Source organism: Sesamum indicum, linkage group LG3 (assembly GCF_000512975.1).
Source record: "Sesamum indicum cultivar Zhongzhi No. 13 linkage group LG3, S_indicum_v1.0, whole genome shotgun sequence".
Taxonomy (NCBI): domain Eukaryota; kingdom Viridiplantae; phylum Streptophyta; class Magnoliopsida; order Lamiales; family Pedaliaceae; genus Sesamum; species Sesamum indicum.
In genome coordinates, this window is record NC_026147.1 from 7978193 (window position 1) to 8003224 (window position 25032).

The 25032-nt window shown below is 36.8% G+C and overlaps 5 protein-coding genes across 7 annotated transcripts in view; 2 read left to right on the top strand and 3 right to left on the bottom strand.

The window, feature by feature from the left end:
* LOC105157627 (CRM-domain containing factor CFM3, chloroplastic/mitochondrial) lies at positions 604 to 7097 on the bottom strand. The gene is made up of 9 exons (XM_011074046.2): positions 6199 to 7097; positions 4628 to 5090; positions 4420 to 4550; positions 3397 to 3735; positions 2865 to 3021; positions 2469 to 2761; positions 2274 to 2333; positions 1345 to 1407; positions 604 to 1136 (listed from the first exon to the last, which is right to left on the bottom strand). The coding sequence occupies exons 1-9, from the start codon at positions 7030 to 7032 to the stop codon at positions 1011 to 1013; spliced, it is 2466 nt and encodes an 821-aa protein (XP_011072348.1). The 5' UTR covers positions 7033 to 7097; the 3' UTR covers positions 604 to 1010.
* On the top strand, positions 7703 to 9643 carry LOC105157628 (mitochondrial arginine transporter BAC2). The gene is made up of 2 exons (XM_011074047.2): positions 7703 to 8139; positions 8393 to 9643. Exons 1-2 carry the CDS (start codon positions 7906 to 7908, stop codon positions 9116 to 9118), a joined length of 960 nt encoding a protein of 319 aa, XP_011072349.1. The 5' UTR covers positions 7703 to 7905; the 3' UTR covers positions 9119 to 9643.
* LOC105157629 (kinesin-like protein KIN-13B) lies at positions 11803 to 17234 on the top strand. The gene is made up of 12 exons (XM_011074048.2): positions 11803 to 12171; positions 12288 to 12497; positions 13133 to 13327; positions 13621 to 13722; positions 14285 to 14362; positions 14466 to 14547; positions 15178 to 15337; positions 15404 to 15706; positions 15855 to 16073; positions 16166 to 16517; positions 16603 to 16668; positions 16771 to 17234. Exons 1-12 carry the CDS (start codon positions 12016 to 12018, stop codon positions 16945 to 16947), a joined length of 2100 nt encoding a protein of 699 aa, XP_011072350.1. The 5' UTR covers positions 11803 to 12015; the 3' UTR covers positions 16948 to 17234.
* Positions 19156 to 20991, bottom strand: LOC105157632. The gene has a single exon (XM_011074051.2). It carries the CDS (start codon positions 19964 to 19966, stop codon positions 19295 to 19297), a length of 672 nt encoding a protein of 223 aa, XP_011072353.1. The 5' UTR covers positions 19967 to 20991; the 3' UTR covers positions 19156 to 19294.
* LOC105157631 (ATP-dependent DNA helicase DDX11) overlaps positions 21362 to 25032 on the bottom strand; it is a 5068-nt gene continuing 1397 nt past the window's right edge. Inside the window, exons 3-9 of one of the 3 annotated variants that reach the window (XM_011074050.2) lie at positions 24887 to 24975; positions 23897 to 24247; positions 23410 to 23706; positions 23076 to 23321; positions 22776 to 22997; positions 21961 to 22525; positions 21362 to 21726 (exon numbers count right to left, since the gene is read on the bottom strand). In XM_011074050.2, the coding sequence (XP_011072352.1) occupies positions 21488 to 21726; positions 21961 to 22525; positions 22776 to 22997; positions 23076 to 23321; positions 23410 to 23706; positions 23897 to 24247; positions 24887 to 24975 (2009 nt within the window). In that variant the 3' untranslated portion in view covers positions 21362 to 21487. Of the gene's footprint in view, positions 21727 to 21960; positions 22526 to 22775; positions 23001 to 23075; positions 23322 to 23409; positions 23707 to 23896; positions 24248 to 24886; positions 24976 to 25032 lie in introns of all 3 variants that reach the window. The other 2 variants (XM_020693038.1, XM_011074049.2) reach the window with 2 other exon arrangements.

A 25032-nucleotide genomic window follows, 5' to 3' on the forward strand; every position in this document is an offset into this window, starting at 1 on the left:
ATCATCATGATGGATGATCATGAACTTTTTTCTTCTGATTATTACGAAGAAAAAAAAAAAAAAGTTGGCATCTGAGAGTGAGATTTTGTATGTTTGGCCATAAAGAAAGATAAATTATGATAGACTGCTATGAGATTGTTATTTAGAATATTATAAATAGCCCTTTGAAATTATAAATATTTTGATAAATATCTTCTTGTGACAACTTATTATAGAAAAATATTTATTAGAGCATTTGTAATTTCAAAGATATTTATAAATTTTTAAAATAAAATGATATTTATAATTATGACAAACTTTAAAAAAAAAAAACCCCTTATAATTTACCCAAACTCTCAAGTATCAGCATCTAAACTCCATTTAATCATTGATCAAATTAACGCAAAGCATTAAGAACATTTAATTGGGTTTTGGACTGATCAACTTGCACGTTTGATTGGGTAATTAATGAAGTTAGGGATCTCAAACCATCATGAAATTGAACTATATTCTTGCACCATTAACCTTGCAAATAATGTCAAATCCTCATTTATCCAACCCACGAGCAATAGTTGCACGTATTCATGCTTCTCTGTAGGTTTAGCAGGTCCAGAGAGCAATGAATTGAGTGGTAGTGTTGGCAAGAAGTCAATAAAACTATAGTAACTTAATAATTCAAGTACAGAATTGGCTATCTACTTACAAGTGTAAGAGTTCGTCTTGCAATAAATAGGGAAACCAAATATACAAATTACAGCTTGAAGCTTATAGTGGCTTCTTAGTTGGAGTTATTATACAGGAGCACCTCATCGAACACCCAATCACGTACAGATTATTACTGTACACTGCTGCCCATGTGCAAAATCATAAACTTACATCGCAGTTGGCGCTTAATATGGCATCCAGCATCGTTGACTGTTTCTTGTGCTTGCTCTAGCTCTGCTGTCATCTTAGAATAGCTCACCGGGCATAGCTACTCGTCCAGATATTCCATGCTATGAGTTAACAAGAACACTGGTTGACACTTTTAGTCAGCCTGCTTTATGTGACAATAAATCTGTGTCTTCGAGACTAGAAAATTCAAAATCTTCATCATCCCCCCATTCATCCTCATCTTCGTCACCATCAGAAGCAATGCTTGAAGCGTCATCTTCACTCTGTACATGCGGAAAAGAAAATCATTTCATAGTCATCTGACGTATGTGTATGTATATGATCAATAACCTTTGAACCTGGTAGGGAGTTATATCCTATAAATGCTAAATGTGGACAATCAGAACCTTTTATGCAGCAACATCACGGCATACAATGTAAAACCAAGTGAATGTATGATTAAGTCTTTTAGGCATAAGCAAAGTAGCTTACTTCACTCAATTCTGAATCCTCCGAGTTCCAATGCTTGCTGTTCTCCAGATTTGCAGAATTGCCCTAATAGAATAATGATGGTGAAAGTAAAGCCTCAGAATGATCCCAAACATAAAAATAGCACATCAATGAAGCAGACATCACATTAAGATTTTCTCCATTCATCGTTATTATATCAACATCCCAGATATCCATCTTGGCATTTAGCTTGAGAGAATTAGTAATGGAGAATGAAAGGTGGTTAAGGGTAGCTGCAGATAAGTTGGTCTATGGCATATGTAAAAGAAACAACAATAAACCGGTAGCAGATTAGTGACGAATAGCGATTTTTCTCATAGAGCATTCCAATAAAGATGCATGTCTGCCAAAGAAAAACCAGAAGCCGTAGAAATTTGCAGAAAAAGCAAGTTGTCTAAGAATTTATGACATTAGAAGTCATCCAAGGGAGAGCGGGAAAGTACGACATTTTTTTGTTCTAATGGCTAAAATGGGTTCAAGAAGCAGGAAGCTCTGCCACTAACAGGAGCACGTAAAGAATATCATAATATTGTCCTGATCCAAGAAGCAAAGCCTCCTCAACAGATAGTACTAGGTTAAAGATTGCCAAAGAATTTTTGTCTGATTGCTTAGGTTCAAGAAGCATAAAACGGACCAAACTTTTGTTCTGATTGCTGAAACAGATTTGAGAAGCAGAAATTCCTCTACAGACAGGAGTAGGTCATGGATCTGATAATTTTCATTTTCAGAACGGAGGAATCCTCAAAGATAGATTGAAAAGGGAAGTTTTGATTATAATGCAAAAACCCAGTGACAAGTATCTCAAATTCAAAAAAGAGAAACAATGTGCACCATTATGATTAGGTGTATCTCAAATTCAAAAAAGAGAAACAATGTGCACCATTATGATTAGGTGGAGAAGTATAGCTTACAATTTCTTGCTTCATTTGCTCAATGGTTTTCTCCAGTTCAGATATGTGCTGACTGAGAGCCTACACAACAGTTTCAGAGATACACATTAGTATACAGATTTATGAGTAATTCAACAAAACCACTAGATCTAAAGCTCATGCTTTATTGAGATCATTAGTTAAGTTGGTATTAAAACTGCAACGAGAATGACTAACTTCATATCGCTGCAAGGCAACCCTACGCTTCAGTGCTTTTGCCTTAGTCAGCAGATTTCTTGGTCTCAGAGTGATAGGTCGCCGATAATTCTTGCCACGATAGTAAATCAAGGCATGGCCTTTTGGAACTCTTTCAATTGCCACTAGTATTCCACCACTCTCATATTCCAAAAGTCGTGCTGTTTCTTCAACAAAAGCAAGCTCTTTTTCCTTTGATATTAACTTTACAAGTTCTCTATGTTTCCAATGCAGGTGCATGTTCTCAATAACACCATCAAAAACGCCACGAATGCCTGGAAATTGGACATAAATAAAACATGACTTTATCTTTCAGTCAACATGTACTTCATGATAAATTCCTTTCATCAATTGTACTCTAAGATCAATAGAACTCACCAAGTGGCAAGTATGCTTTCATCCGTAATCCAACTCTACGATACATGACTCTTTCCTCATCTGTAATCGTCTCCTGGTCATCTGAAGGACTGACAGGAACCCAAGAAGCCACTATTTTAGATAGCAGTTTCTCTGCTTTGAGCTTCTTTGCCTGAGCCTGTAAAATGCATTCAGTCAATGGCATCAACAACTGAAGGTAGAAAACAGCATACGGATTAAAATAGGAACCTCCATAAGCATCAAGTGAATCTTTCACCTCATATATGAACCAGGGATTTGCTTTTTCTTATGAAGTCTGTAAAGTGACTATTTGACACAATATTAAATACAATAATGTGCTTAAGACAGTTGTTCAAACGTAATTGACTTTGGCATATTTATTACTGCAACATGAGGGGGCAGTTTAAGAAACATCAGATAATTAAGAGGGCTATTTCCTCATCATAAGACCAAAACTTGAAGGTAATACATGGTGATAAGATTAGTTTGCATCACATTCCAGTTCACCACACGTCAAATAAGACATACTCACAATGGCTATTTTATGTTCAAATCGTCTGATCACACGGTCACGCTTGGCTCTGGATGCCTCTTCTATCATCTTTTCATGTTCCTCAGCAGATATGTTAGTTCCCCACCGAGCCTGAGCCTCATAGAACTCTGCCAAAGTACCTGCCAAAGCTTCCTTCTCTTCAGCCACTGGCACTGCTACTGGTCCTCCCCGGACTTTCTCCTCAATATCTTGTATTTGTTTTGTCATTTCCTGTCTTTCTGCTAAGGCAGCAGCCACACTGGGAGAAAGAAAATCCTTTCCCCGGTACATAACTATGTAATATTTGTTTCTTAGAAGTAACACTCCCCCTGTTAATTTCTGCAACAGACCGAGGGCGAGAAAGAGGAGGAAATAAGTAACCAATTGCACTGATGTGCAATAATAAATATGAAGCTATAAACTGAAATCAAACATAAATTCCTGAAAACCATAGGCATTCAAGGATTCAGAATGCAAGTTTCTGGTGGATATCGTAACCACCCTAGATGACTTTAGTTTCTTGTCAATAATGTAATCATAATACCTCAACCTCAATAATTAGTCTCTCACTCAAGCACATCTAAAGCTTTCAGAAAATAATTGAAATGCATTTGACATGTCAACTTGTGTAAAAGTGCCTTGACCTGGATGGCAATAAACTGCTAACACTCAAGGGACAAAAGAAGGAGTCTAGTGGTATCAATTTTTTTTTAAGCGAATGCATCCAAATTAATCAGAAGGCAAGAAACCAGCATGCTGAAATAATTTTCCCTGTAAGAATGCCGAAAGCTGAGAAAGTCAAAAAGCATATGAAACAAACTGACTCTAAAAAATATTAAATAAACCACTGACAACACAGATTGTTCATGAATACGATTCTACTTGAATATACAGAAGGAAAATGTTCATCTCTAGATATCTTTTAGCCCCCTTGCACAACATTTATGGGAACGTATATTGCAGCAAAGAAGATAAATATCAGGAAAAGGGAATCCAACAGAGTGTACAGAGTAATTGGAATACCTTCAGTTCCTCAGCCATAATTTTGTTGTTAGTATTTTGGATTCCACGCTTCACAGCAATTTTTACAAGTAAACTTTTTTCCCAAAGCTTAATTATGGATATTGCTAAACCTTGATGATTTCTATTTCTTCCTGGAAGATTGAACAGAAGAAAAGATGTCAGAACAGATCTTAGTAAATTGAAACAACACAGAAAGAGGTAAACTTACCAAGAGCAAAATGGCAAGGAAGCGACTTAGCAAGCTTCCGTAAGTTAGTCATCTCGGCATTGGTTAGTCGTGGACGCATTCCAGCGGGAAGAAGTCTAAAAGGTGTCTTGTATCCAGGAATTGTCTGAGGAAGTAAATCAGCGTCAACAGGAAGCACACCTGTACCCCACCAATCTTCAAAGCGTGGACCTAAACCATCTAATAGCCGGTTGTATTCTGCTTCCTCTTCTGACATGCTTTCAGCACGGGCAGAGATAACTGGATTGGACTTCTCAATAACCGGACTTTTACCATCACTAGTTCTGGTGACCGAGTTGTCAAGGGAGGAAACATTGGGGACAAAAAGAGCATCATCCTCACTGTTCATTCTTTGCGGTTTTGAAATAGGGCCTTCATAGTTAGTTCCTCTAAACACCACCATAACACTTCCTGACCTCCATGTGACTAGGCCCCCTGTCCGGCGCTGATGAGAGAAAAGCAGTCAGCATTTAGGAACCTCATGTATATACTCCTACTTATTCAAGTAATAGTAAGAAATTTGGACCAATTTAGCAGGGCAGACAAATTTTGTCCCAACAGAACCTCTTTATCAGTTCACTCTAGGGCATCAATCCAAGTAATCCATACTCTTTTTCTTTTAGACTCAATTGTTTGCATTCAATAAAGTGAAATGATACTTCTACCTATCCAGTTTCTTTTGAATAAGTTATATAACCCCTCCCTCCCCGCCGCTGCCCCATACATGCACACACCTCTTGTTATTCCTTTTTTATGATATTAATCACTAATGTACATCTAACAAGTTGAACTAAGACCCATTTCTATGTCTTCATCATATCCAAAGTACTAGTCAAATTAGCTAATCAATTTTGTGAACATCTCACAGGACTTGACAATGCTAACTGCTATTTGAGCAGATGACAGTGGATAATCACAACATATTATATCAATGTTCCAAACAGATAAGCGAACCAAGATTGAGTCATGAGCTACTGATCCTGAAGTTTGTCGTGTTTGATGTTACCATAACTCATATGTAATAGATTTTTCTGTTGAAAACAGAGAGCCACCTTAAGACTGGTCATTTGTATGTGTTTTATCTGATTTGACGACAGAGAATGCCCCAAACCTTGCACGGTAATAAACCCTCGGGTCACAACCAAAATGTTGTTAATTAACTTCTTATAATAGATAGTTAAATTAGTTGAAGTTCCAATTGCATATTCAACACCATGCAACAAACGTATCAAGGAGCTAATCTGAAAAAGATAAACAGAGGGGCATGACACAGTCTACATGAAGTTTGCTACTCTTTTTCACACCAGCTCAACCTTACTAACCTGAACACTCCTATCTATTACTAGATTTGCTCAAGAAGCAGCGACCACATCGTCCATCTCTAAAAGAGAATTTACATTACAGAAGGCACAGTTAATCAATCATATAAAACCACTGCCGCAACAACATTATCGACAAAGCTAATAAACGGCAGTTGCACTAGCTCTTCAAAATTAAAATCTTCAGAATCAAGACCATTAAGATTGACATTATTCAATACAGAACTCACCAACCTCAACTATCTCATGAGCAGTCTTCATATCATGCGCCAAGTCTTCATGAAACTTCAACCTTACCAGCTCAGATTTCCTCCACTTATCATGAATCTTCTCCAAAACAGCACCCGTGATTCCGGCCTTAGGCACATTCACCCTCTCCCTCAAAGTCATCCCCATTCTCCTCAACCTCCTCAGCTCCTCATCCTCTAAAGTCAGTTCGGCCAATGTAGGCGCTCGCATTGGCCGCTTCTTCACTGCCACTCTATCCTCATCCATTTCCTCATCCTCATTCACACCCCTCTCCCACGGCAACAACGAATCCGAATCATAATCATCATTTTCAACTAAAATCGTGTCCGGTCTAACCCAATCTCTCTTCAACAAGTCCCCCAGCTTTTCATCGCCGAATTCAACATTTGTAGAATCATGCAAGTTAGAATCAGCATTCTCCGAACTTATAGCTAGTCCACCTTCCCCTTCTTCTTCCTCTTCATCATCAGAACCTAAACCTAAATTCCGCAACCGGAGTACAATTCTATCAATTGCCGTGGTACCTCCCCGAATTGTTTCGGTTTTCGCTTCCGTATTTTTAACACCGGCTTTAGGAGGCGTCGGTGGCGCCGGAGGAGGGGAAGGCCATTTGTTGATCCAAGAAGAGGAACCAGAGGAGGAAGTTGTAGGCCTATTTGGGTTTTTGGAGGAAGTATTGGGTAATTTAGTGGAGCGGAGAGAAGAAGAGAAGGGTTTGAGGAGGAGGAGAGGAGAACGCAGCGGTTTACGGCGCGGGATAGAGAATGCTGATAGGAGGTGCGGTGGCAGTTCGGTTAATTTGGCCGTCGAGAGGGCCATTTTCGGCTGCTGAGCTTTCACTGATACTGAAAGTGAGAAGGCCTTGAAGAGGATGATGATAAGATTTTTTCCGGAAAAACAAAAAAGGAAAAGGCAAATTTCCGGATATTTTGATCTTCATTTTTGGGCCCACGTTCGGAAATCAAAAATCAAAGCCCAAACTTGGCTTGGTGACTTTGGGTTAGCCCAAAAATATTAACATTTGGGCCGATCCAGTCTATATAGTACAATGGATTCTGAAAAATATTTTATTTTTTTTTATGAAAAAAATAGTAAATTGCAATGGACTCCTGATTTGATAATTTTAAATACTTATTCATTATTAAAAAATTATAAGTACCACTTAAAATTAATGGACATATAATAAATACCTCCTACAACGATGAGGTATTTGTTAGATGACCGTTAATTTTGAGAAGGTATTTATAATTTTTCAAATAATTATAATTATGACAAATTTTAAGAAAATTCAATTTGGGCAACCATTGGTTCACGTGGCACCACTCGTGTGGGTCCTAGTTGAGTAGTTTTCTAAATACAAAGTGGGTCTAAACAAAATGGATTTTTGTGGCTTCTGTTAAGGAAGCCATTTTAAGGAAACATAGGAAGTGTTTATTTAAGCCTCAAACTGGAGGTCTCCTATCAATTCTTGAGTCAACATGATGTTAGAATACTTTTAACTATAATAACAAAAGGTGGTTATATCTGTCTATGTTTTAGGCATCATTCTAGTGTGTCTAAAATTTGAAGTTAAATTATCTCCTATCCAGGATAAGATTCTGCTGTTGCCTATGTAAAAGGAGAAGACAATTTTCTTACAATAAAATAGGAGGGCAGGCAGTTGTGGCTTTGTTAATGAGAGTGGGAGATTAAATGGATTTCGGGCCAGAGTTTCTTGCGAGCAGCTGGGGAAAGGAGTTTGTGGCCGGAGGTGTTGGTGGGACGGCCGGTGTTCTGGCTGGTCATCCCCTTGACACGTTGAGAATCAGGCAGCAGCACTCAACAAACGGAACTGCGTTCGGCATCCTCCGCAATGTCGTTGCTAGAGAGGGACCCTGTGCCCTCTACCGGGGCATGCTTGCTCCCTTGGCTTCCGTCTCGTTCCAGGTATCTTTTCTCCTGAATTTTCTTAACCTGTTTATAGCATAAGATCAAAGCAAATTCATCTCTATCAGGGAAACATGATTGTTTTCTAATCAGGTTCGTGTTCTTGAAACTATTCGAAACATATATCACTTCATGTGATGTTTCAAACAATAAGCCCCGTATAAAGAAATACACAAAACTGTTAATCGATTAAGATTGTGGTATTGATCTACCCATAGAAGAGACAATGAGTTACCTTTTTTGGTTCTTGCAGACTGCCATCACTTTCCAGAGCTATGCTACACTATCACAAGCATTTGACCCGAACATTAAAGCCGGTGATCCACCATCATACAAAGCGGTGGTTCTGGGAGGAATTGGCGCAGGAGCTTTACAAAGCTTGCTTATCAGCCCAGTTGAGCTTGTGAAAATCCGTCTCCAGTTGCAAAGGAAAACCAATGAGAAAATGAACCAATCAAGCAGCAATAGAGGTCCACTAGATGTCGCGAAAAGCATACTCAGAGCTGAAGGTTGGAGAGGAATATGCCGTGGACTTGGGATCACCATGCTTAGAGATTCACCAAGCCATGGTTTGTACTTCTGGACATACGAGTATATGAAAGAACAACTCCAGCCAGGATGCAGGAAAAATGGCCAGGAAACCTTCAGAACGATGCTCCTTGCAGGGGGCCTGGCAGGAGTTACTAGCTGGATTTTCTGCTATCCCCTGGACGTGCTTAAAACAAGAATTCAGGCTCAATCACATTGTTTGCAGTCGAGATATTGTGGAATTGTCGACTGCTATAGAAAATGTGTTAGGAGCGAGGGATACAATGTGCTGTGGAGAGGTTTGGGCACAGCAGTTGCTAGGGCCTTCGTTGTCAATGGAGTTGTCTTTACAGCCTATGAGACAGCTCTGAGATGCATGTACAACAACAGCAAGAATCATGCAGCCGTTCAAACAGAAAATGCCGTGGACGTTGGAGCTTCCAAAGGCTGAACTCCATCATCTCAGCAAGATCTGCCAACGGCAATTCTTGCAAGCAAAACATGAAAAAAGCAAGAGTCCAGACCCAACACTAAGTACATTAAAGAGAAATACCTGAAGTTGATACCCTTTCTACAGACAAAAGAAATATCCAGACACAAAAATAGGCCATGCATGCACTCTTTGAAATTATACAATAGTCCAGACCCAACATTTAGATTTGTGGCGACTGTATATATTTATGACACGGAAAAGCATTATCAGTTTAGTTGAGCATTTTTTAGTGGTCATGGGCCATTTTATTTAACAATTCTTGCATGAAAACAAAGGTTAATTTGTTGGTACTTATGATCAAGAATTGAAGCAGCTGATTAATCTCAACTGAAAATTGGGTTTTTGATGACGATATATAACCTTGTTGTATGCAACTGCAAGCTGTAAATGATCCCCCATTTTGTGTGAGTTTATTTGTTACTTTAGAACTCTTGCACTACTTCCCCATAACCATCTTGTCCCCGTCTTCAACGTGCATATATAAAAGGGTAAATTATATTTTGTTATTTAAATTATGCTCGTTTTTATATTTTGATATTTTTTTTGTGTCAATTTGTCATCTCAACTTTGTGAAATACGCAGTTTATCATATATGATTTTTTTTGTTGATTTTCTGATGGAAAAATATCACATGATGTGCATATGGAAAAATATCACATCACATAACATTTAAATATCACATTTATACTGCTTGTGATGTTTTTTTTCACAAAAAAAATAGTGGAAAAAAGTTACAAATGACGAAGTGCAAAATTTCGTAAAGTTGAGATGGTAAGTCGACACAAAAAAAATTTAGATGTCAAAGTGTAAAACTTGTCATAGTTTGCATTAACTTTAAATATTAAATAATATAAATATACTTAAAAAATTTGTCTTTAGAGTATTTTCCTCTTTACAATTGATATTTTAAATAATATATAACATAATATAGAGATGTAATAGTCTACTACAATAAATATAGCATAAAATTACAAAAAATTTTAATAATAAATGTCAAGCCAAACCAAAAATACAAGTTTGAAAACATCAAAAAGCTAATAAGCGTCCAACACCAATGACTTAACACACTAATTATTCTAATTATCCAAATCATAAAAAGATTACCCATCGACATTGTCTAATTCAAATTACACAAAAAATTTTGAAGTCACGCAATACATTTTCTTTAATTGGGGCTGAACGATTTTTTAAAAAGATGATTTTTACTCCCCATTGGATTTTGCCTTTCATCCGACCCACTTTATGACTCGGTCAACAGTTCGAGCTATTCGACCTAACAGTTTGAGTTGAGTTTTAAAACACGGTCTAAAATTGATCATAATTTAAGTGAATTAATTAATTCAAAATCACTTTTGATAATTTAGTTTACAACAAATGTAAATAATGTTTGCATTTTTAAATTTTCGAAATAAATTTGATTGAAGCTCATATACGTACTATCGCCGTCCGCGTAGCTCGGCACTAAATGTGCTGCGCCCCGCCTACAGCCGACTAGGCTCGACCCAGCTCTGCTTTTGACGTGAGAGGTAATTGTAGCGCAGCGCCCATGTGCATCGATGCATGCACTCTCCTCCGGACCAATGTGGTCACCACTGCATTGGTGATTGTAGCGCCCATGTGCATCGATGCATGCACTCTCCTCCGGACCAATGTGGTCACCACTGCATTGGTGTGTAAGCCCCTCCACCAAGGGTTAAAACTTAAAACCCTTTGCTAAATGAATAATGATAATTGATTAATTTGATATTTGTTAAATTAATTATAATTATTATATATTGTTGTTAATTAATATTTATATATAAAATATAATTTAAAATCTATTTTGATTGATTTTTCAGTCGGTTAATCAAAAAATGAACACTCCTAATGTCATATGTGAATTACAAATTAGTGTATGAAAATATTATAAAACTATTCTAATAATATCGACCATCTTTCTACAAAGAGAGTTTGAAATATTTTTTGTCTTTACTATTTTTCTCGAAAATATTGTATTGCTATTTTAGCATAGCCAAATCGTTGCATCTTGAGAAATTGTTATCATTAAATGATAGTAAGCATATGTGTCATACAATTTTGTTATAAACATAAAAAGTTTAATTTTGAGGATGTATGTGTAATTTTTTATAAGTGTAAGGATGGTTTGTATAAGTGATGTTGACGTGTCTGGTGAATGTATGTATAATTTTTTTAAAAAAATATGAATAATTTATATAAAGAGATGGAGTGTGGAAATAATTATTCCTTTTATCTAATCAAAATTTAAGCTGAATTTTTAGATTTTAATTTTGAACCCCCAAAAGGAGCAAAGAACAGGCTAGAGGCAATAAACGACGTAACCCCACACGCGAAACGACATGCGGACACCATCCTCTAACCTTCCAATTCAAAATTAAGCGGGCCTACCTCCATCATCACGAATTCTCAGCCAATCAGACTTCTTACACGTGTTCAGTCACCATCACACGTGCCACTTCAAAATTCAAACTCCCCCTGCGTACGCCCCATTTTTTCCCTAATCAATATAATTCCCCTAATTAATTACCACTGTAAATAATTAAAAAAGTGAAAATCCGTCTATTCCCACCGATGTTCTCACTTCTTTTACTGCAGAGTTGAAGTGAAAGCGAAATCCCAGCCGTTGAAATTTCAAGCTTCTCTCCGACCAAGTCTTCCGTATTTCATCTCCATTAATAAATACTCTCTTTCTCTCTCTCTCTCTCTTGCGAATGTACATTGTGCATTGCGTTCTTGTGTAATCTTCAAGAGGACGCCGATTTTTGTAGAGGGGGAAAAGGGTTGGAACCTAGGGGGATCGAGGGTTTTTTATTTTTTTGTTTTTTTGTCGGGGAGAAATGAACACCGTCGGAAGGCAGAGATCGGGCGCACCGGCGGCGCACCATCAGCGGCAGTACTCGGACAATTTTCTGGAGACTTCGTCGAACGGCCGATGGCTGCAATCAGCTGGGCTGCAGCACCTACAGTCATCAAACAATGTTCCTCCAGTTCAGGTGCATTTCTTTAGTTCTCCATGTTATTGGAGATGAACTTATTTAGATCTGATACTGCAATCTAAAAGTCAGAATTTCGATTTCTTAAGAGTTGTTTCTTGATTTTGAAATGTTAGGATTTTGGGTACTATAGGGGTCAGGGTTCTAGAATGTATAGGAGTCTGCAGGCGCAGAGGACTTACAGTGGAGGCAATGATTTGTTTGCTGAGCCATTGACCCCGCCGGGAAATTCACGGAGGAAGAATGGGGAGGAACAAGTATCACCGAATGAATATAGCCCGGGGCTTTTGGATCTGCATTCTTTTGATACCGAGCTACTTCCCGAGGTAAATATTTCTTATTTGAGTTGTGTTATTTTTCTCATTAGTTTATGGCAGAATCGTCTGTGTGGTTTAGTCACCGAGTTGTAAATTGTAATGGTGGGGGTATGTACGTCTGCACATTACGTACCTGGTGGTTCTTGTTGATTATAACGTGATCAAGTGACTTTTCTCTCTGGGTTTATAGTAAGCAGGAGTTCTATGTTGTTGATCGCATGTATCAAAAGGTTTTAGTTGACATTTTGTGGCTTACTGATAAGCCTCTGTATTTTCTTTGAATTATTTGAGTACTTTCGTTTTATCCAGTGAACGAGCATTTTCGTTTCTGTTTGTTGGAGGTGATGAGGGCCAGTTTGGTATGGCGTGCAATAGGATGAAAGAGAACCTTTATACTATGGTTTAGAGAAAATTGATTGGAGTTCCTGATCAATAAGCTAATCTCTCCGATTTTATATTAAACAGTCCAAATAGACTGATACATTATTGTTTACTTAGCCTTTTATGTTTCATTCATATTGGTTGGTCATCACATGTCGTGCGTTTGGTATGAATTCAGTTGAACAGATGATTCCCCATTTCTTGATGGATTTCTCCTTCTCATTCCTTTCTCTCCACTTATTGGGTGTGAATGCTGTGAACAGATGTCAGTTCCTGGTCTTTATGATGGCCCATCAATGAACCATTTTTCACGGGGAAGAAGTTTTGATGACTCTGACCCATACTTTGGAAACAATAAACAAGCTGGCAGATCCCGCGGCTTGCCTGAAAGTAATGTTCTGAAAAGCCTCGCAACTGAGAATGTGAAGGCCAGCAACGTTGCAAAGATCAAAGTAGTGGTATGTATGTTCCACACTGTTGAAGTTGGTCTGTTCCCAACTCGTCTGTCCCCTGGTTGACATTACACATAATTTTGATTAACTGTTCTGTAGCTCATACTCTTGCTGAATAACATTTATATTGATGTCGTTTAATTATTTCATAAGCTTATTTACTTGTATGCTGAAGGGAGTAGAAGTTCTTTTTTACCCAGCAATGTTGAATGTCTTGCATGCACTAGATTTATTGATTGAAGGTTATTATAGTGTTGTATTCATCATTTAATTTGATAATAATGAATAATATATTGCAGGTACGAAAGAGACCACTAAACAAAAAGGAATTATCAAAGAACGAGGAAGATATCATAGAAACTTATCCAAACTCTCTCGTGGTGCATGAGACAAAACTTAAGGTCTGAAGACGTCATTATTTCCTGCTTTTATTTTCCCCTGCACTTATAAGAATTGTATTTTATGGCAATTGTTCTCCTTGCTTGTTCCCATGTTATTAGAAGTTATTTGATGCTTTGGACTTTACAATACGACTAAAGCAGTTCACTAGTATTTTTTAATTTCCCCTTGCTGGTATACATTTTGAAGCTGTTCTCAGAAATTGACTTAAGTGTCTTTGCTATCTGCATTATATGAAAGATGTTTCCTGCCAGATATGTGCTTTTTTGTTGCATGATTCACCAACATTTTTTGCTATTTGGGCTGTTAGCTTTAGCTCATAGGTAGACTTTTTTAACTGGTGAATCTACTAATGTAATGTTTACATGAACAACGACCAAAGACGCTTTACTGGTTTTACTAATGTCTTTTGCTGACTTAATTGGATCCTGATATATATACTGTGTAATCAGTTTCATCCTCTGATGGTTGTATTCTCGTGTAACAAAATGAAATAGTCCAGAACGTTTATATTGAGTTGATTCAGCTTATTATGATGTGATTCTCTTGGGACTCATACTGCAGGTTGATCTCACAGAATACGTCGAGAAACATGAATTTGTTTTTGATGCAGTGTTGAATGAAGAAGTTTCAAATGATGAGGTAATTATGAGCATGAGCTAAACCTGATATTCAGGTCAATTGAGTTTTGTCTCGTGGTAATCTTGGTTTTTTGTTAATTGCGATCTATATCTCATTTCTCTAGGTTTATCGTGAAACTGTAGAGCCTATTGTTCCGATAATTTTCCAACGTACAAAAGCCACTTGCTTTGCTTATGGGCAAACAGGTAATGAGCTGCATGTCATCGTAACACAGAATTTTGCGATGAACTTGCTTCTTGTGGCTGATTGCGTTAAACATCTATACAGTGAAGTTATCTTGCACCCTTGAACCCATTCAGTTTCTACTTTCCTTCACGGAGTTAACGAATGTATTGCTTTTTTAACAAATTATTCTTTTGATTCTTCAGTATTTCTTGTTATACTCGCATTATTGGGGTTTGTCATGATATATGTCAAAGCAGCTTCAGTGGCTTCTCAAACAATGACCACGTACATTTCACCAATTTAGTTAAATTGATAAACTTCTTGCCTAATTGACCATCTTAACAATAATTCTATCAGTTCGTCTTATTTCTCGCTAGACTCAGTCTCATACCTCATTCTATCTTCAAATACCATGGATGATAGGATCTAATACAACTCCACAAATGAAAGAAGGGGAGTAATTTTTGCATTGCATCAGTCTGCTTGTCAGTAGATATTCACTTGCAGTTTGTTTAATATGTACATCTGATTGTTTACTTCCCTTATGTTTATTTATAAATAAGTTTCCATTGCCCTGATTTTTCTTATTTTCACTTTGTCTACCTCCCTGTCCTCTTCCTCTAATTTTCTCCACTTTGGAAACTTTTCAGGAAGTGGCAAAACTTATACCATGAAACCGCTTCCCCTCAAGGCAGTCAGGGATATCTTGAGGCTCATGCACCACACTTACAGGAACCAAGGCTTTCAGTTGTTTGTCAGCTTCTTTGAGATCTATGGAGGAAAACTTTTTGATCTTCTGAGTGATAGGAAGTAAGCTGTCTTACTATCACCATGTGTTATATGACTTAATGATTTTTCTAACTGCTGCTCTTGCAGAAAGCTATGCATGAGAGAGGATGGTAAGCAGCAAGTTTGTATTGTGGGCTTGCAAGAATACCGAGTATCAGATGTTGAGACGATTAAGGAACTCATTGAGAAAGGAAATGCAACAAGAAGTACGGGCACAACAGGTGCAAATGAGGAATCATCCCGATCTCATGCCATTCTGCAGCTTACCATCAAGAGGTCAGCTGATGGCAGCGAGTCCAAACCTGCTCGGGTTGTCGGCAAGCTCTCCTTCATAGACCTTGCTGGAAGTGAGCGTGGTGCAGATACCACTGATAATGATAAGCAGACCAGGTTGGTGTCTGACTAGGATCTGGTGGCTATGTGTAAGCTGTTTTTTGTTATTTGGGAGATTAAAATTAATGAATAATCATCTTAAGATATAGAAAATCTTAATCTGTTTTACCCTCTTAAGTTACTCAACAATTTTCTGAATACACAGAATGGAAGGAGCTGAGATCAATAAGAGTTTGCTTGCACTGAAGGAGTGTATTAGAGCACTTGACAATGATCAGGGTCACATTCCATTTAGAGGCAGTAAACTAACTGAAGTCTTGAGGGATTCTTTTGTTGGAAATTCCCGTACAGTGATGATATCATGCATTTCACCAAACTCCGGATCTTGTGAACATACGCTGAACACATTAAGATATGCCGACAGGTTAGTCTGATCTTTGGTGGGTAATTAATTTCTGGTTGACATATATTTTCTCCCATATGGAGTCTTACCTCTGCAGTACCACGCAATTCCAGAGTAAAGAGCCTGTCAAAAGGAAACAACTCCAAAAAGGATGTTTTATCTTCAACTTTAAATCTTAAGGAGTCAACGGCACAACCCTTGTCTTCAGCCCTACCACCATCATCAGCTTTTGAAGATGATATGGGTGATTCATGGCCTGAACAAACTGATAGGGAAGAAAATGATGAAGATTTCTATGAGGCAGAAAAACCATCATGGAAGAAGAACACAAAAGTTGAATCATACAGCTTCTCCAATATGGATGATAAAATGAAGAAAGGCAATGGGCAGGCAAAGTGGACGGAGCCCCCTAAGGTGGAAATTAAACATTCAAATTCAGATGACAATTTGAGTGCTTTATTGAAGGTAAAAATTGAAGATATAACTCTAGTATGAAATTAGTATAAACCCATTTTATGCAATGTTAAATCTATTTCTTTTCAACTCTTAGGAAGAGGAAGACCTTGTCAATGCTCATAGGAAGCAAGTGGAGGAAACAATGGATATTGTTCGAGAGGTTTGTTATAATAACTCTTTGTCTATACCATTAATCTCTTCTTTTTTCCTTTTCCTCCCTCCTTGATGGTGGTTTATACAACAAGTAAGCATGTTTTCGTAGGAGATGAATCTGCTGGTTGAGGCAGATCAACCAGGGAATCAGCTAGATGATTACATCTCAAGATTGAACTCAATTCTATCCCAGAAAGCAGCTGGTATCTTACAGCTACAAAACCGATTGGCTCATTTCCAAAAACGCTTGAAAGAGCATAACGTGCTCGTCTCTTCTGGTTATTAAGGGTACATTATATACACCCTCTTATAGTTTGTCATAATTATAAATACCACCCCGTTCAAAAAATTATCAATACTCCTGGAATTAACAGCCACCCAACCCAGGACCCTCCTCTATTAGTTGCTGGTTTTGTCAGAATTTTATTGTGGATTGTCAAATTGACCTTGGCATATATGGAAATTGAGTTTTAGTATTTTTTTTTATGCCATTTTTAGGACCAAATGCCCTTGTGGATTAAAATGTAATGATTTTACAGTCTTGTGGTATATAAATGTTGAGTTTGTACTTAATATATATGGCAAAAATGTTGAAAATTGCACTCTTGTTTTTAAATCTATAACATAATTTATGGCTGTTTACACATTCTTTGAAAGCAATTTCAAGCATGCAAGATGTAAATGCACACTAAAAAATTACAGATCAACAAAATCTGTTTGGATCATGATAAACATAAGAAAGTATAAATATTATTGGATCATAACAAAACCATACATCCCAATGATAAGTAATAGATTATAAGGCCATGAAATAACTCGAACCATCCAATCTGACATAAAGAAATTGTGAACACTAAAAAAGTGCAGAATTAAATATTATTTTAAAAAATTAAAAGATAAAAACATCAAATAATTTAAAAGACCACGAACATATTTAAACCTTATTAAATTATCAAATAAGTATGATTACTAGTCACCATTTAACACTCCTAAGAATTTGAATTGGAAAAAGAATATATATATATAATTGCATTTTAAAAATTGTAAAACAAAATAAATTATGCAATTTAATGGAGAAACAATAATATTAATATTTTCAATAAAAAACTATGAAAAATATCAATCTAATGTTTCTAAATCAAAGTGGGTTTTAACAAAAGATAACAAAATACATTTACAAAATTTGACAAGAGTTGAGTTCAATATTTTGGTATTCTAAATAATTAATTTTATGCCCAAATTTAAGGTGCACAATGGGGTGGGTTGCATCGGCCCAAGATCAACATACACTAGCGGAAAAAAAGCCCAAGACCCTAGTTAATGAACCGGCCGATTGAGGCCTGGACTAGACTTAAATGGTTCGAATGTACTTATTTTATTTTATTTCTTATAAAATTAAAGTTTTCATTTAAATTTATAATTGTATTATGAAATAAAATAAATAATAAATTAAATCATATAAAAAATTATAACTAGAAAAAAGTAATAGTTAAGACTATATAATGAACTTAAATAATAATTTGATGTACAAGCTTGGATGATAATAAATTCAAAAAGGACTTAAAATAAACTTTGAAAAAAATAAAACAAAGAGTATTAAAGAATTAAAGTATTAAAAGTTTAGAAATAGAACAATAAAAATAATAATTTTTAGAGTTTCAAAGTATAAAAAAATTACTAGAGTAGTCAATTTAAAATAATAAAATAAAATTTATATGTCATACATTATTTTTATAAAAAAAATGGCCTACCTAAATCGTTGCTAGAAAACAAAGTCTTCAAGAACAAATCACATTTGGAATTTTGAAGAAAATTAATTTATATAAAGAAAAGATAAAAAGTTTGTTGATTTTATGAAATGAGAATATGAGATGGAACTTATTATATGGAGAATTGTATTTATTGGAACCATCATTTGGTGGAGCATGAAAGCCTAAATAACGCAAAAGAGGGCATGTAAGGTTTCAAAAAAGTCTAGTCCAAATAAGCTGAATGGCAGATAGATGGGCAATTCATGAGGGAAGAAGATCTAGTAGTTGGGAAAACCACACCGACGGAACATCTCTAATTTTGAACACAATGAGGTTGATTTCTTCAACGGTTACCTTCTTGTGTTATTACAAATGAACGAATTACCCTCTTATTAAAAAATAATAGCAATTTACTTTTATATTTTTTTAAAATGAAGTAATTTACCTTCCTATTTTCTGTAATTGAAATACTGTACAATGCTAATGCCTTTTTGTGAACATGATTGCAGCCCGAAAGCTTACAAGTTACTCATTAGACTCCATCATGAGTTTTTTTGCTCTCATCAGTATCAAAATACAAAAATTAGTGTGTTAGAATAAAGTTTTTTAATAATTGGCCAAATTCTCTAGGAAAAGGTAATGTGTCATTCATAACGAAATGTTTCTTTAAAAATCCATATTCTAGCTTTGTAGTTTAATGCAACACATCCCTTTTGAGTTAACAGAAAAGGGAAAATGGCAGATTCATGAAAGTTTCATCAGATGCCTGTATTATTGGTGGAAGTGGTAAAATTCAGCAAACAACAAAGATACAGTGCAGAAGTTGGATTAGGGACTATATGGGTACAGATGATGAATTCATGAATGCATTAACTCAGCTGTCTACAGCTTTAAAGGGCCAAGACTTCTCATGGAACTATGAACACTGGCTGCAGAACCCAATTTCCTCATTGAGCTGCTCCTCGACGCCTGCGGGACATTGAATTCCGAATACATATCCATGAAAAATTTGTCCACTATTTCGAGGTAGGCGGGGCAGGTAAGCCGAGAGTAGAAATGGAGAACTTCCTCTACATCCATCACATGATCCATATCATTCACATCCATCATTTCCAATTCTTTCATCTTTTGAGCTAAAGCAACTGCAGCCAGTAAACTGGACTCCTCCTGTTTTCTCCCTGATGAGATTTTACCCTCTTTTAAGTGCTCTAGTTCACTGCAATCTCCAGCATTCTTGAAGCTTTTGCTGCATTGGTCATCTCCCTTTGTTTGTACTTCAGGTGAGAGATGTCTTTCTTTCTTCTTCACTGTCTCAGTAGAATTATCCCACTGCTGAGACAGACTTCTGCAGAAGTTGTCCACTCCATGCAACTTGGAATTCATTGTGCAATTGATGGGATTAGCACAAGGAGTTTTGGGCAGCTTTTGGTACCTTCCAAGAATGAAGGATTTGAGATTTGTGAAAGCTCTGTGGAAGAATTTCTTGGTCCTGTGAAGGGTTTCTTTGATAAGCATTTGTGGGCTTAGTTTTGTTCTGCTGGCTTTGCTCAACATCTTTGATTCCCTATCTTGCAGTGACAGAAAGCTCCAAATGTTTGGGGGTTGTTTGGCTATAGGGACTGGAAGTGTTCTATACAGCAAAGAAAGATAAAGACAACAACTGAGGTTTGTTTCTTTTGGCTACCTTGAGACAAATGGCAATGGGGAAGGGACAAACTTAAGAGGTTTGGCTCCACGCTCTTTCATTACTGTGCTGTCTCCTTTGAGATTGATTATCTGAAAAGATTATGAAAGCAACCAATATTTTTGGGAGACCTTAAATTAATAATACATGTCCAGCTCTTCTAACTTTTATGTACAAGAAATACGATTATTACAGGATTAGGTATTGATTCCCACCAATAATTATTTGACTTTCTGCTGTTTGATGTACTCTGTTGATTAGGTAGAATTTCCATACAATTATAATAGACGGCTGCATTTCAGAACTATATAACTTGGGTACCTAATCAGATTTTGTAAATTATAATTCTGCCCCCTATAATAAGGTATATTTCCAAAAAATTCAAGACGAAATAGAATTTAGTTTAATGTCGGGTTAGGCTTACGGTCCAACGAGTATGTGTGCAAAAGAACGCTTAGACTGACTCAGCCACTTTTAGACTAAACGGGACCAATGATTTATGAATTGAATTAATGGAGGAGCCATACTTCTTTTACAAGAATAAAGTAGAGGTAAACATAGTAATAAATGTCAATACAAGTACTTAACTGTAACTTTGCTGGAGTTTAGCCAATGAAAAAGGGACTTCTTAGTAGCAATTATAAGGGGAAGCTGTTTGGGCCCTGCCTGCATAAGAGGTTAGGCACCTCATGTTGGTTGAGAAAGTAGGATAAGGGACCAACTCATTGAAACAAGAGATAAGGACTCTTCCAATATAAGCACACGGCAGTCACTTTCATACAGTTTTATATTATCAAACCCTGCTTCCCTATGATAGTTGCAGTAGCTGTGTGGCATTCATTTGATTGATGCAAAGTAAACCTAATCTAACTGTTACATAGCAAATAATCCTTAAACATTGAACAAAAGCATGATTTATACAGAAAAATGTGAACAGAATGATCTATAAGGTCTACCAGGACAGCTGGTCTGTGGAAAAATGCTACCACATGTGTGTATATTGCAATCAAAGAGGAGAATTTTGTTTCCCTTGTAATTTAAATGGAGATTTCATTGATGGTGGTGAAAAGCAGCAAATTACTATAGGAACTACATGAAATTAAGTGATAAGCCTTGATTGGGATATGCTTCAACGAGGAAGAACATATTTTATTAGCAGCAATTTGCAGTGGCCATGTGTTTAAATAATTTTAAATGATTGTACGTTAATCAACTATACAAATTAATGTATAATGTGGTGTTGAACCCACATCTCGGTCTAGGAGAAAATCTGCCACTTGGACTCATTTTGAGATAAGGGTAAGAGATGAACTTCCAAAATTGTTGCTGGAAGAGGAGAAAATTGGAAGCTGTGTTTAGTGTATACCTATAATTGTTTCTGCTATATCTTATCATTTTTTGCTGTTTAAACCTTTATCTGTTGCTTCCTTCATTTTGTGGAATTTGAAGAACTGTCGCAGCAATCTATGAACTTCTCCATAATTGGGGGTTGAAGTAAACAGACGACTTTTGATCCATTGTGGCAGCTTGTCAGTTGAGTGGTGGCAGCTTCTTTTTGTGGAATCAGAGGCATAACGTGCATCAACCAACAAGATTGCTGCATAATCATTTACATGTCGAATTGCTCTGCCTACATGTTAAAGAGAAAAAACTGAAGTTAACTTCAGGCCAATGTAAAATATAAAGATTATGCTACTATACATAAGGCATATAAAATCCAAACAGCAATAGATAATAGAGAGAAATTAGTTTGTCTCAAGTTTCCACCAGTATGTAAAACTATAGGAGCTTAGTTTCAATTTACAGGTGGGATCCAAGTAGCATAGATGATCTTCAGCTGGTAATTTCTTGTATTACCACTTACCAATTGATTGGTTTACAGCTTTCATGCAAAGATTTTCATAGTACTCTTTTCCTCTGCCTTTACAACTTTTAAGGATCTTAAACCCAGCCTCAAGATCCCCATTATGACATTCAGCATCAGTGGAAGGGTTCAGGTTTTTACTCAGGATTGTCGTCTTCTCAAGACCCTCAATATGCTTCACCCTCTCTATCAGCTCGATGTCTGATGGGCTTGGATAGGGCAATCCAACCATTACTATGCATCGACCTGCCCCATCACTAAAATTGATACCTTCAGATATCTTCCCCCCGACAACAGCAAAAAGAATTGCACCATTGCAGCCCATGGGTGATCCCATGGACAAAGCATCAATTGTTTCTTTGTATTCTCTCAACACGGCTTCAACATCTGTAGTCTTTCTGGGCTCTCTAAAGATGCGTTTCTTCTTCATAATCCTTAAAAGGATTCCTGATTCCTTCCATGTATCATAGACCAGGCTTTCATAATCAAATGATGAGAAGAATACAACTACACCTTCTGGAACAACTGTCACTAGATTAGAGAGCAGAAGACCCAGCTCCTCAATCTGTGATCAAATTCAAGATGTAACAGTTCATCAAGATAACAGAAGAAGTATGTCAAACAGTATTACAGAAACAAAAGTTTGAGTTGATAATTTTGTAGGTCTATTTGGTTAAGCAAACCAGAGGGGAACTGTGTAATGTTAAAAGTTTTAGAAAGGTAAATGATGCCACCACCTGTATATCAAAGAAACATTTGAAAATATGGAGCAATTTCATGCTACAAAGGTAAAGTGAAGAACATGGCTCTCTCACCATGGTTGATGATCTTCTGGATTTGTAGCTAAAATCAAAGGACTGGCCAGAAGGCCCATGCTTAACCACAACAGGCAAAATATTTTCAGAAGGAATTATGTGACCACATGAAAAGAAGGGCAATCGGTCTAGCTGTAGTGATGGGAAAAGTCTTTCCTTTGTTTCCTCTATAGGTTGTAAAGTTCCTCCAGCCAAGATGACAGCATGAGCTTGACCAACAACCTGCTAAAGAAGGAATTGGCATAGAAAGTGAAAAATTGAAAAGTTCAAGAAAGTAACAGTTTTAGGAATCAGGCAAACCTCAGAAAAGATTTTCTCTCCATTAAGCATAACATACTTTAGATATCCTCCTTCTAGTCCACTACATGTTTGCTTCGGTCTTGAGATTATTATTATTCCATCAGTGTCATTATTTGTCAAAGAGGAAAGTATATTAGCTAATGCTCTAAAACCGGATACTGCACTTTCCTCCTCACTGACTACTCCATCATCTCCAACAGCCACAACTTTTTGAGAGATGGCAACTTTATCTCCATAGCCGCTCACCTAAGGCACCAAAGAACATCTGAATCCAAATTTCACAAACACAAAAACGGGGATATAAGTGTAGGATGAGGAATAAGAAAGTACTAACCTTGTGAATTATGTTGCTCTCTGTCATGTATTGCAAAAGTTTGACCAAGTTTATATTATCAATGTTTAGAGCAAATAAAAATTCATTGATGGTCATTGTAGAACAAGAGGCATTTTTAATTTCGTCAGCATCACATGGGGGATCAGTCGGGTTCACAACTTTCGTATTATCAGACAACATCTGTAAAAAGGCACGAGTGAGGATAATCAAAGTCTGAATATATCTCCGGTTTCCAGGTCCCAAGAGATTGCGGAATCGCTGGAAATATCCATCTAAGTGAGTCTGCAACTGGTTCAACTGAAATGGACAAGAAAATATGGTCAATATTATAGACAGCCAGATTGTTAAAACTTCAAAGAGGAAGGAACATTGAATTCACCAATCCTGTACCATCTGTTAGAGAGTCAGCATCTAATGATAAACTGGAGAACTTATTATGAATCTTCAAGTTTGAACTATAGACAAAGAAATACCAACTACAACTTACCTGGGACACCGTAATTTTTGCATCGTACATGCTGATGAGGGTATCAGCTAGATTATGAGCTTCATCTATGATAATAACACTGTCCTTTAAATTTAAACCAAGTGATTCACGTGATGATTTTGAAAGAAGAGACTGGTAAGGAAGAACCACAAGATCAGCTATATGCACCATTCTTCTTGAACCATAATAAGGGCAACTTCCCAAGTTACGTCCGATATGAACAAGATCTTCAATATCCAGAGCTTCCAGTTGAATAATCTCATTCCTGAGTTCCTCTATTTTCCGTCTTCTTAACATTGGACATCCAGAGGAAACCTTGTTACCACGTACCCTTTTTCCAGCACCTAACTTCTGCTAGTCAGCACAAATTAAAAAAATAAATAAATAACAGAAATTTACATGGCAGAAAAAATCTTTTTTCCTTAGACATCAAAATACAAATAAGACGACATTCCCCATTGTTCTTACAACAGTTGATAGTTTTGAGGTTCTAAAACAAACAAGGTGCCATATGACAATGGCTGGCAATGTTGACTGCGTGCCAATTGCAGTGGCCAAAAATTTGAGCTCACAGAACTCACCTTTAGGCAAGATGTTCCAAAATTACCCCCAAGTAATGAAAAGGGATGTAAGGATAATACGGATCCCATATTCTGATTATACATAACATCAATGATGTGCATAACTTACCCAAGAAATATGTAGTTGAACAACTTGACTAATCATGTGCCTTTTGAATCAATATTACACCAGTATGACTAAAAAAAGAGCAGTTCCCTCATTATGATGCCTTTACCCTGTTGTTGAGGAGCCATATGAAGCACATGATGCAAGCGATAACATAGGTTACGAAAATTATTGATTTGTCCAAAGCATGTGACGTTATCTATTCTATTAATAAAAGGGCAGTTAAACATATAGGAACAAGAGAGAACCATAATATGCATCATATCCAATTGACAATATTGTATTTCAGATGAGCTCTCATACCTTCATTTTAGAAACTTCATTTTTCTTACTCTTCTGAAGTTCCAAGCACCTTTCATTTATACGAGTGGCATTCCCCAGCTTCAGCACATCTGGAACAAAAGGTTGGCGTGCGAAACTTAAATACCTAGTACAGCTGGACATACCTA